Genomic DNA, 12,801 nt, shown 5'->3' with positions numbered 1-12,801 from the left:
TGCCTCCCAATAACTCTATTTGGGGCCATACTAGATATAAGGCCTTAGCTATGCATAACCTTTCTCACCACTTCTCTTAAAGTTATTTTAGTTCTACTCCTAGTTGTTCTAATTCCTTCAATCTGGATTTCACTTCTCTATATGGGCATCTAAGGACCTCCATTGAACATGGTTGTGCCACCTCAATTGGCTTTCTCTTAGCTTATCATTGACTTTCGTAGACAAATATGCAGTCAAAACGAAGTTTGATTCTGACTCAGGGGTTTGAGGTACACTATTACTTTGAAGTTGCACATTTGATTGATTCTGACTCAGGGGATTTGATTGTGGGATGAAAAAGAGGAAGTAGAACATAACCCATAGAGTATGGAGTTTCTTATTCTTTTGAAATTAAATATTACAAAATTCCTGAAAAAATTAATTTAGTGAATTTGCGTTGTGATTCCTGAAGCTTGGGCTCCTAGGAAGGCCATCCTTGTTGAGGTTATACTTTATACAACAACTTAAATCTTTTCCCTGAAAATCCTCTATTTCTGGGGTACCTTAGTATGAGTCTCAAAAGACTGATTACCCCACAGCAAGTCAGTGATTGTTACAGTTCAGCATATACTGTCCCTTTTCTATTTTGCTTCAATTTTTACGTTTGTGATGGTACCATTCTTCCTTAGAAATTAAGATATAAGTTGCATTTTATTAATGCATCTTTATTTTGAAAAGATTGCTCATTTGAGCTGGCCTTAGAAATAACAGATACAAAAACGACAAGCCTTTTCCCAACTAACTAGAGTTGGTTACATGGGTCCTTGCCTTCCAGTCGGCTCTGCTTGAGGCCATACTAGGTACAAGTCCTAAGCTAGGCATATGCTTTCTTCACCACTTCTCTTAAAGTTATCTTAGGTCTGCCCCTAGTTCCTCTAATTCCTTCAATCTGGATAATAGCTTAATAATATTTGTTATATGGCTTTTATATGTCAAAATTTTTTAAACATCTTTGTCACTTACATTTTTGCAGCTACATTAGTCTTATTCTGGGTTGCACTGTATGCCATAAAGTCTCATCTTTCCCGCTCCTTAGGTCCAACTGTTTTGATATTGGTGCTGTCCTCCCCAGTCATTATTTTCTGTCATCAATGTTTATTGTTCTCTTTTGTGACAAGTTCTAAACAGAAAATTTTGCTTGTAAATGTACTATTACCAAGTAAACACACAGAAAACCTGCAATTTTGTATCATTAATATACAGATTCAAAGAGGGTATGAATGGACACCTCAGGATTAGAAGGAGAAATAGTTTTGGTATGAACATGTGCAATGGATGCCTCTGAATATTCCAGTTCAGATGGTTGATTTGATCAAAGTTGAGCTAAAAGAGTCAAGGGTAACTCTAAAATGACACTAGGAGAAGTGGTGAGGAAAGACACTTATTGCCTAGACTAGTAACAGGTATGACTTTGAATAGATCTGATTGGATAAAAAGGATCCTTGTACCTGCCCCATTTAAATGGGGTAAGGCTGAATTGACCTATAAAAAAAAAAGGTGGAGTTGAATTGAGGTGACTATAGTGGAAAATAGGGTTCAATGCATCGAATGGAGGGTTTTCGAGCGAAATGAAAGAGGAGGAATGCTGTGTAGATTGAAGAATCTTATCAGGCTAAGCTGACTCGCTTGGGAAAATTTGACTGCAATTATTGAATCTTCTCATACTCTTTTACAGATGGAAAAGGATTTATCTAGTTGACCAATATATTTGGTGGATCAAACAACCTTTCTTTTCTCTTTTTCTGTTCTCAACAAACTGATATATCAATGAACTTCCTTTTTCTTTTTTCTTTTTTTTTTTTTTTTTTTTTTTTGGGGGGGGAAGGAGGGGGATAAGATCACTACTAGCTCATATATAGACTGATGAAATTTTCATGGAAACCAGAGGTGCTTCTTTGGCATTTTTGGCTAGGGAAACCAATAAACAAGGCCTGGAGGAATATTTATGTATGAAACATACAGAAGAAGTGAGCAAAACTGTTACCTGCTGTTTTCAGATCAGCATCAAAGCAACTCCAAAGCAGGAATGAACATTTACATTACGAGGCAATCATCTGCCCGACATGGCATTGCTGGAAAACTTACTGTTACTTGCTGTGGGGTTGTTGAACCAACCTAAATCAGTATGTGATATCCTTCACTTGAGTAGCTGGCAAACAATTTCTGTTTTATGATGACATCTGCTGTCGCTCACAAATTATATATATTCATATTGTGGCTCTGTTGTGGACCATTTTGTTATAAGCTCTATAGTTGATGATTATTCTTCTTTCCATCCCTTATGTGCTGGAACATAATGTTTTATGATCACTACGGATTTTCGGATTTTGTTGTTCATCGTTCTCATGGGGCTTTTTCTGGAGATCCAGACAATTCTTTGTCATGCCTGAGTAGAACTGCTTGAACCATAATTATTCTTTCTTTTTGCAGAGGGAGTTTCGAGGTTGTCAATATGACTTCCTGTAGCCATTTTTATGATGGATTTCAGGCTCACCCTCCTACAAAAGTTTCTCTTAAAGCTTATATGTTTTCGAAGAAAATGTCTGGAATTCTGCAGTTTAAGTTGCAAAAGCATTCTGACATATGGGCTGAGGTCTTTGATTCATATTCACCATCCGGGAATGACATTGCCCTTTATTTTTTCCCTGGAGATTTCGAGAGGTTTGTTTTTTCCATCCATAGGATCTCAATCCAAAATTTGTTTGATAACAATTATTAAGTCATCATAATAACCTATGCAGGTCAACAAAAATGTATGATGCCCTTTATGAATATTTAGAAGTGCATGATTTTGCAATGAAGAGTTGCTTGGATGGAGTAGAGTTATTGATATTTACATCTAAACAACTGCCTCTGGATTCGAGTGAGTCTTTCAACTTTTATGTTAAGATATCTTCTTTCTGTTATTATGAATTAAACTTAAGAAGAAGCATACATTTTCTGTCTCCTTCTAATCAATGTTGTAAAGCAAAGAAAAAAGTGGAAAATCTAAGGTTGATCTAAAATTGATGGTCTGGAACTGGATAAAATTCTTGATGTGAAATACAAATAAGTTGTTAATGCTTATTAGTTTCTTATCATTGTCCCTTAGACCAACAAATCAGCTACTCTGTCTTGCCCCCAATTAATCAGCGAATGAAGAGAAGAGGAATGAAGAAATTAGATGAAGAAGTGAGAAATGGGAATGGAACATGAAAATAAAAAGACAATAGCCCGAGAAATCAGGAAAATCTCGGCTACATGGCGTCAATAATGTAGATCCTTGCGCTCCAATAGGCTATATCTGAGGTCACACTTGGCCCAAGACCCTGACTATGCTTGTCATTCTTCACAGTCTCACCTATGGTCATTTTAGGCCTGCACTAGCACTCTTAGCTCCATCAATTGGGACTAGATAGCTCTTCTTTAATGAGGCATGCTCAGGCCTATGCTGCACATGGCTAAACCACCTCAACAACATTCTTAGAGTTTCTCATTGATTTGATGACTCCTACATCAGCTTAGTTTAGTCCTTACTTTATCCTCGCTAATTTGTCCACACATCCATGTTAACATCCTCATCTCTGCAAGATACAGCTTTTCCATATGCCACTTTGAAACTGCCCAACATTTTGCCCCATATATCATTGACCCTAATAACAGGATTGATGTGAACCAGGGATCTAGGGTTTCAAGGTTGGATGCAGGCCCTGAATCTAAGGTTCACACTCAGGATCTTACTCAATTGAACCAGCAATTAACTAGGGTTTAACCACCTTGTAATTAGGTCCTCAAAGGTTTACAGCAGCTGCTTAGGGCTTAGTACACCCTGCAGTTGAAGGGTTAGGGCTGATTTGAAGGTTCTAGGATTTAGAATGACCTAGCAAGGGTTTGGGTAGGGCTAGGACTTAGGGTTTGATAGGGTTCAATTCAAAACCTTGTTATAATTTTAATTTCAGAATTGAACATTAAGTTAGGGTTTTTTTAAATTAGGGTTTGATGGAAATTAGGGTTTCTAGGGGAATGGTTAGGTCTAGGGTTATGGTTGAAGGTCAGCGAAGGTGTAGGGAGGATGATCCTAATAGGGTTTAAGGCTTGGATGAGTGGTTTGAGAATTATAGTTGAAGGTAAGATTAGTATTCTAGCGTTTGAAGGAAGAAATGAAATTTAGGTTCTACTAGGGTAAATTGGGGATCGAAGGTAGGGTACGGGGAGGAGAGTCTAATTCCTAATGGGGTGGGTATAGGCCTAGAGATTAGGGGGACCTAAGGGTTGGGGTTTAGGTGAAATTCTGGAAATTCCAGAACTGCTGCAAGGAAGAAAGAAGAAGAAAAAGAGAAGAGGGAGACTTGGGAAGTGAGGTCTCAGGCTGGGTAAGGGAGGGGTACTGGGGAATAGGGATGAGGGAGGGAAAGGGGATGCTGCCACAGGGTTGGGGAGAGGGGGAGAGTGAAGTGCGATTGGGGGGGGGGGGGGGCTGTAGTTGCACAGGTTTTAGGGTTTAGGGATGGGGAAGGCCGTAGATGGGAGGAAAAGGAGGAAGGGGCAGGGCTGGGGGTGTTTTATACTTGACTGCAAGGGGATTCAAGGGCTTCAAAATTCTGCAGAAATCTCACTCAATTGCAGCCGCCAACTCCCTCCTAGGGTCCACAACTCCTAAGCCTTGCTCCTTCAAATCTCAAATTTTATTCATTAACCATAATCTGTCATTTACAAGCTAGGGAGGCTTTATTTATAGCCTTAGATGAATGAACTCACCTTAGGACTCAAAAGCTGATCCTAACTATTTATAGCCTCTGGCCATCCGTTCCCACAAATCAAACCGTGCCCCAGGCCCTGATGGATTTAGTATGGAATTCTTCTCTTGTGCCTGGGATCTCATTGAGGTCGACCTTATTAGAGCTGTCCGCAGCTTTCTTTCTCAATCCCTCTCGGCTCTCTTCCATCAACCAAACTTTCCTCTGTCTTATCCCCAAAAAAGTTGGAGCCTCTTCTGTTTCTGATTTTCGCCCCATCTCCCTTTGTAATCTTCTCTACAAATTCATATCCAAAATCCTAGCGAATAGGCTCAAGAAGATCATGCCAACCCTGGTTAGTCCCAACCAATCAGCTTTTATCTCAGGTCGTAGTATCGCGGATAATATTCTCCTTTGTGCCGAGGTTGTTAGGGGGTTCGAAAGATCCTCTCATTCCCCTGCGGCCCTCCTCAAAGTTGACCTCCACAAAGCTTTTGATTCTATCCGCTGGGACTTTATCAGTGATGTTCTTTCCGCTATGGGTTTCCCTCCTTCCTTCATCCATTGGATTGAGGTCTACATCTCTACTCCAAGATTCTCTGTTCTAACCAATGGCTCGCCGGCCGGATTCTTTCCCTCTCGGGTTGGAATTCGGCAAGGTTGTCCCCTTTTTCCCTTCCTATTTTCTTTGGCTCTATAGGTGCTCTCCCGTATTCTCCAAGCCAAGACTGATCAACTTCTTATTTCTCCCATCCCAAAGTGTAAAGCTATCAATCTCACCCATCTTGCTTTTGCTGATAATCTCATGATCTTCGCTAAAGCTGACCATTCTTCCATATCTTCCATCATCTCCGCTCTCTCCTTCTTTGAATCTATCTCCGGCCTTAAGGTCAACCTCGATAAATCATCCCTCTTCCTTTCAGGTGTGTCTGAGCCTTTGCGTTCAAATCTCCTTAATCTTTCGGGGTTTAAGGCTGGCTCCTTCCCTGTGATTTACCTTGGTCTCCCTCTTATCCCGGGTAGGCTCTCCCGCCATCATTGCTTGCCCATGTTGGATCATATCCGTAAATGCCTCCAACTCTGGAAAAGCCGACTACTCTCGTTTGCCGGTAGGGTTGAACTCATTCGATCTGTGCTCCAATCTTCCTACCTCTATTGGTGTGGCATTTTCCCGATCCCCAAAGCCATCACGTCTGCAATGGAATCTCTCTTCTGTGCTTTCCTATGGAAAGGCCAGGAATCTGTGCGTTTCCTTCGCCCCATCAGCTGGGCCAACATTTGTAGACCCAAATCTGAAGGGGGTCTTGGAATCCGCAGAATCCAAGAAGTCAATTCTGCTGCGTTGCTCAAACTCATTTGGAAAATTGTCACTAACCATGACTTTATCTGGGTTAAATGGGTTCAATCTTATCTTCTCAAATCTGACTCTTTCTGGACTGCCCCTATTCCTCCTAATCCTTCCTGGTCATGGAGGAAATTGCTTCTCCTCAGACCTCATGCTCTCCCTGCCATCACCATCCAGATCTCCTCTAGTTCCTCTACTTCTTTCTGGCTAGATCCTTGGCATCCGATGGGTATTCTTCTCAATCTCTTTTCTCCCCGCACGGTCTATGAGACTCGCATTCCCAAAAATACTCGCCTTTCACATTTTATCTCTAGTGGTTCTTGGGTCCTTCCCCCTCACCATTGTCTCACGCAAGTTTGGAACTCTCTCCCCCCTATCCTTTCCCTTCCCCACGATAGAGTTATTTGGATCCCCTCTTCTTCCAAAATATTCACCACTCAGTCTGCTTGGAATTTGTTTCGTTCCCCCTCCCCTCCCCCCCTATGGCCCCCATTGGTTTGGTTCAAAGATCATATTCCTCGCCACTCTCTTACCCTTTGGAGAGCCCTAAACACTGCCTTACCAACCCAGTCATTCCTTGCTTCCCGCCACATCCTTGTGAACCTAAATTTTCTTGTTTTTTTTTCTTGCCCTTTCTCCAGTGCTCTTTGGAGAAAAGCCCTTAACTTCATTTGGCCCCGCTGTCGTCGATCATTTGGGTTTATTAGGAACTGGTCTTGGGTTTTGAGTAACTTCTCGTGTACCTCCATTTGTGACCGAATAGGCGGGCTTGTTTTTGGGGCTTCACCCACCATCTCGTGGTGGGAGCGAAACCTTCGGCGCTGGACTTCTAAATCCCGATCCATCCTCTAAAATTTCTGCTTTTCCCTCCCCCCCGGTTGTTGACTCCCCAAGGAACATACTCATTGTTGTTGCCTGGGGCCTCAACTCCCAAATCCATTCTCCCCTTTGATCCTTTGCCCGTGGATCTTTCTTTGTATTTGTCTCGTCTTTTAATTGATTAATTATTCATCCAAAAAAAAAAAAAACTAGGACTGTCATTCTAACAAGGATTCTATTATAACTCAACCTAGAATGATCCAAATTACAAAATAAGAGTAGTTCTAATCTCCTAGTAAGAAGTGGAGTGTCACTAAGGGAATCCCTCTCCAATTGAGACTCCTACCTTAACTAGGACTCTTCAACTTGACAGAATCCAAACTCAAAAATAAAAATACTTTTGGGATCCTATTAACATTTTGGACCCGAACTAAGTAATGTTCTTCTAAAGGAACAAGAGAGCTTCGGATGGAAGGAGAGGAGAGGAGAGGAGAGGAGGAAGAAGAAGAAGATGAACCAAGACACAGCCGCTGCCGCATGTTTTACAAACCCTCCCTGTAAATGCAATAAGCTGTGCAGGAGATCGATTCTTGAAGATGTTCAGAGAACCTTCAATGCCCACTGACCTTGCGCGCTCATTTGGTGAGTGTTATTGTCTGCTCTAGCACAACCCTTGCCAACATCCTTTGTTGCCCTCCCACTTTCAGTGGTATCATCACCACCAATGCTGGCCTCATCCACATTGATTTGACCGAGTGCCGGAGTAGGGGAATCACTATTGCCAATTCTGGAGATTGTTTCTCTGAAGATGTTGTTGATTATGCTATTGGGTTGTCGCTCGATGCCCTCTGACAAATCTCTGCTACTGATTGCCATGTTCCCTAAGGGCTTTGGCCCATCAAGGGGATTTATCCTCTTTGCTCCAGGCTTTGTTATAGATTTAAGAGTAGTTCATTGTCGATCGCGGCAATGATGCCTTTGGTGTTGCTACTCATCAACGTTGTGATTGATGCCGCAACTATAGATGCTAATATGGGTGCTCCTGTTGACGAATCTGCTGCTCGCTTTTTACGGTGGCGATGTTCCCGCATCCCCGGTAAAAGCCCCCATTGAAGCCTCCTCTACCTTAAGGACGCGCCCGCAACTACATCAGCCAATGCCGCCACCACATATGCTTGTCCAACCCCTACGGTCTACTTGCATTGTGAACGGAGACCTGCCACTATTCAGGCAAGAACTCCGGTATATCGTTGGTTGGACTGAAACCGATTGGACACAAGCTCTGCACCCTTGGCTGCAAATTAGGATGCAATCCAAACAGGGAATCATGCTACAACTCAGGCCGTGATTCCCGTTGTTACTGCTGCTAATTTAGATCTTGACACCCCTGACGCCTCCCCTCTCCCAGTGCCCTCTCTCCCGCTGGTCCCCTCTTCTCCTTCGTTCTTTGCTGTTAGTTGCGATCAAACCCAACCTCTCTCTTTTTCCTCCTCCCATTCTCATCTCTCTACTTCTTCCCCAGTGGGCCCCCTCTCCCAAATCACCTCTTCCTCCTACCTAGGCCATGTTCCCAGCCCATTATCTCTACTTAACCTAAAATTCTGTCCCCCCCCCCCCACAACCCATGTCTCCCCCTATTGGGCTTGGCTCCAACTAACCCAAGTCCTTGCCCCCCCCCCTTCGCTTTTCCTTCTAGCCTAGCCTCCTTAACCCAATCCCACTTCCCCCCTCACTCAGCCATCCATTTGGGTCCACAACTCCACTGGATCCCCCCCAATTGCTCTCGCCCGCCCTTCTCATCAGCCCACTCCAAAATCCCCTCTCCTTCTCTCTGGTCCCTCTTCTCCTCCCTCTCCCTTTGCCTCCCTCTCAGGCCTTCCCTCTCTCTCTCTCTCTCTCTCTCTCTCTCTCTCTCTCTCTCTCTCTCTCTCTCTCTCTCTCTCCCAAGCTCCTCCCCCCAAACCTCTGTGCCACCGCCTTCTTCCTCCTTCGCTGGTCCCATGTCCTAACAATCCTGTGTCGGTCTTTGATCGTGAGAGTTGTAGAAGGAGCAATCGCATCTATAGAGGGCAGCACTAAATCGGCAACGATTTTATTGTTGTTTTTCGTTGCCATGAAATAAGAAGAAAAATAAAAGTCTAAAAAATATCTTCTAGTATTGTTAGTTTGCTATCTATCTTGCTCATAGGTGGTTGCTAGGCTTTTTGCCCTTCGGTTGCTTGTAATTGGAGTCTTGTGGCTCCCGTTGCTTGGGCTTTCCCCTTTGTGCTCCTTTATTTTGTTCTGTTTGGGAATGAATTTATTTATTCATCCCTCCCCCACCCCAAAAAAAAGAAAAAGGAAAAAAAAACCTCCAGCAAAATAAATCCTTTTCTAATTAGGACTCCTATCTAGACCAGGACTCCTTCATAACTTAACAAACAAGGACTCATAACAAAATAAAAGTATATATGGACTCCCAAAATTATTCTAGATTCACTAGGACTCCAATTACAGAAGGCAAAATGACCTCTTTGCCCCTAGCTCAGCCTTCCTAGAGGGGCCCTAGGAAAAGGGCTTCTCTTGGGGGAGGGGTCCATCTGGTTACATCAAGGATAACCAGGGATATGGTGTAAAGCTCTTAAATAGAAAACAATTCTGTCTTCAACACGGGCTTTTGTTGACCTAAGATTCCTGAACTTCATAAACTTCTAGTTCTGTACATGTTGAGTAGCAACCTTACTAAGGTGGAGCTAAGCTAGAACCATTACAGTTAAAATCAGAAATTAGATGACTTTTTCCACCAAATCAGTGATCCAACCTTAAGGGGGTAGCTGAGTTGGCATTGGCAAACTCAAATATGAACTTGCACATTTACCATTCGAATAAAAAGTCACACGACTGTCTAAACCAAATTAGATTTCGAACCACCTAAAACCAAGTTGAGATTCAACTCCAGGGGAGTGGCCAAGTTAGCATGGGTCCTGGTCTAAATCAACAAGCTATCCGTGTTCAACTCTTACCTGTTTAGGGTCACTCACTTTGGATTTAATTGGCTTTCCACTTGAATCCTTGGATGACCTGGTCCTCGGACTGCAGACCTTGCACGGTCACAGGGAAAAGTCAGGCAGAAGACCTGATTACATGATGTAACCCAGGGTCTTGTTAGATCTTCCAAGATCTTCTTAATAAGAACCAGCACAAATTGGGTCTGAATGGTAGTAGAATTTAGGGTTTCAGAACCTAGGAGTCTTCTACTAAATGCAGGAAAAAATGTTTATGGTTTCCTCTTTTCTGTCGAATGGAGAACTGAGTGGGGTGGGGAGGCTCTAGAGGGACTTGTAGGGACTGGACAGGTTGGGAAAAGGAGTGGTAGGGTCAGAGGAAGGAGGGGAGAGTGCCTAAAGATCTGAAACAGCAAGGGGAAGGGTTCTAGGGCCTGTGGGGTTGTGGGGGTGCTGCTGGATTTATGCGGCAGCAGGGACAGGGGATTGGGGAAGGTTGTGCAGTAGAGGGAAGGGGTGGGGGAAGGTCTGTACCTACTTGGGGCTGCTGGGAAGGGGTGAAGGCTGCTGTAAACCCGACTGCTGTGACTAGATGCTTGAATACTTGAAGAAGATGAAGATGTTACTGGAATTTCTGAAGTTCGAGAATTAGTCTCCAGCCCAGGCTGCGAGGGTCCCTGTCCCCCCATGGCCCAAGCCATTGTTTAACTCAAAAATATTCAACCTGCTTTATTCAGATAAGATCCATTTGGATAAGGAACCCGATCACAACCAACTAACAAACCTTATCACCACCAAACAACTAACTCCAACTTAAACTGAAACTCTTAAATAACCTTCAGACTAGGACTCCAAATAACAAAACAAAAACAAAATTTAACTCCAAAAAGTTAGCTGGACTCGGTCCAGGGGTCGATAATGACCAATTTGCCCCTGATCTGATTCGGGCCCCCTGGTTTGACTTCAATGTTCAAATGGTCTTGGGCCCTCTTTTGGCTCTTTTGGGAATGACTGGGGCTGGTTACATGAATACACTTATTAGCCAAAAAAAAAGAAGAAATAGGACTCAGACACAGCTAACCCTAAAATTGCAAATTCCATCATCCATATTGTACTTCTCTAAACAAAACGGAACTGAATCTTTCTAAGGAATCAGGAGTAAACCAAACTGAATGCAGCAACTGCATTATCAGCAACCTTATGCAAATGGAAATTTATGATGCAGAAGACACACGTTAGAGACATTGAACCAAAAGAATTATTAGCTCTAATCATTCTTTCTTTTTTTTCCCTGGTAAGATAGCTCTAATTGTACTATCAAGCAAAAAGAGCAGTCTTGAGCAACCACAATGCCCCATCAGAACCAAGTTTTTGGGTATCACTATCACCTTTGTAGGCATACATGCATACATTTGTGTCTCTTTTATCTGTGCACAAATTAGAGAATCACACTGTTCATGTGCTTCTTATATAGTATGTGAGGATATGTAATTAGAAATTTTGAAAAAGTGAATTCAGACAAAAAATTTATGGACCAAGGTAGAATGGAAATTTAGGAAATTATTCAAGCAGCCAGATGGAATTAACTGTTGGGGCAAGAAACCCAAGCAAATTAGGACAAAGATGTTTTTCAGTTGATTTGTGCCCATCTAGCGAGTAAGATATTCTGCACAGTTAAGATGATTCTTAAACTTAATGTTTGCATTAATGATGATTCTGTGCATAAGAGAGTGTGTGTGTTGAGGATTTATGTATATTGCAAGTTTTTAACTACTGGTAAAAGCAATTATTTTTCTCCATTACATTAAAATCAATCCACGGCCCTTGCTTGACAGAAGTGACATTGATTTAGATGACTTTACTAACTACTTCCTTAAGTTAGAATCTATGACGTGGCTTGATGTAGTTAAATATTGTAACAGGAATAAATATGGAATCATACCTGTGGGGAGTTTTCCACCATGTAGACAGTGGTCCAAGCCCCACAGATGTGCTATTATCTTCCTCTCTGTTGGCGCCGGGAGAACTACAGATGATCGATGTTCAATCTCTGAAAAATAATAATCCTGAGGTTGTCAACATGGAGATTGACATGATCGGTGGCAGGGATGTTGGGAGAATAGACATCGTCAAGAACGTGCTACCACTTCTAGCCAGTGGACATCATGAGTTTCCCGATGCTCCTCCTGGATTTGCAGCTCAGGAACCAACAAAAAGACTTGGATCCAAGAAACTTGAAGTGAAGAAAGAAAAGGAGGAGACTTGGGGGACTTGGGGGCGTGGCCAGAAGAACATGGATGGAGTAAAAGCCGGAACCTCATCCCAAAAGCCTTGTGCTTGGGATTGCACAGATATGGAATCGCGAGGAAAGGGAGTGAAAATTCGTAGCTTGGACGAGATAGATAAAGCAGCAAACACAACTCCGTTCATCTCCCAAGAACTGATAAGGAACAGCGAAGGTAGTTCGAGATCCAGGAACCAATTTCAACCCATCTCCATTGAAGTGAAGAAAGAAAAAGAAGAGGATCGTGGCCGTGAACTGGTCAGATTTGAATGGCTTCGCGGCGATAAGTCGGTGAAGAAAAAAGACCACACCAGCAGATCCGGTCGGAGCTAGAGTGAGGGTGAAGCTTGAAGGAGAATTTATCGCAAATTAAACAGCAAAAGTATAGAAAGTTAGAAGTAGTTTTGTTTTCCGATCCCGTTGGTCAATACCTCTGGATCTGCGAAGAAGAAATAGTAGGGTCGATAACTGTTGGATAGAAATAGAAATACATGGAACATGCAGTGCTTTATATAGGGCGAGAAAGATAAATGATTCTGTTGGATTATGTGTTAATGTGGAATTACATGTGTTGACTTTGTAAAAGGTTTGCCGTTAGATTAGGAGCTGTCACAT

General features: G+C 42.6%; 1 protein-coding gene across 3 annotated transcripts in view; it reads left to right on the top strand.

The window, feature by feature from the left end:
• Positions 1-12,717, top strand: part of LOC149020120 (PHD finger-containing protein 6-like) — a 30,317-nt gene extending 17,600 nt beyond the window's left edge. For 2 of the 3 annotated variants that reach the window (XM_089148205.1, XM_089148206.1), the window contains 3 exons: positions 2,470-2,700; positions 2,781-2,902; positions 11,825-12,713. In XM_089148205.1, the coding sequence (XP_089004331.1) occupies positions 2,470-2,700; positions 2,781-2,902; positions 11,825-12,519 (1,048 nt within the window). In that variant the 3' untranslated portion in view covers positions 12,520-12,713. Of the gene's footprint in view, positions 1-2,469; positions 2,701-2,780; positions 2,903-11,824 lie in introns of all 3 variants that reach the window. The other variant, XM_089148204.1, reaches the window with a different exon arrangement.
• Positions 12,718-12,801: the final 84 nt, after the last annotated feature.

Source organism: Hakea prostrata, chromosome 3, assembly GCF_041222555.1.
Source record: "Hakea prostrata isolate BN-2017 chromosome 3, UWA_Hpros_2, whole genome shotgun sequence".
In the NCBI taxonomy this organism is placed as follows: domain Eukaryota; kingdom Viridiplantae; phylum Streptophyta; class Magnoliopsida; order Proteales; family Proteaceae; genus Hakea; species Hakea prostrata.
The sequence above is the reverse complement of the archived record's forward strand: the minus strand, read 5'-3'. Positions and strand labels throughout refer to the sequence as shown.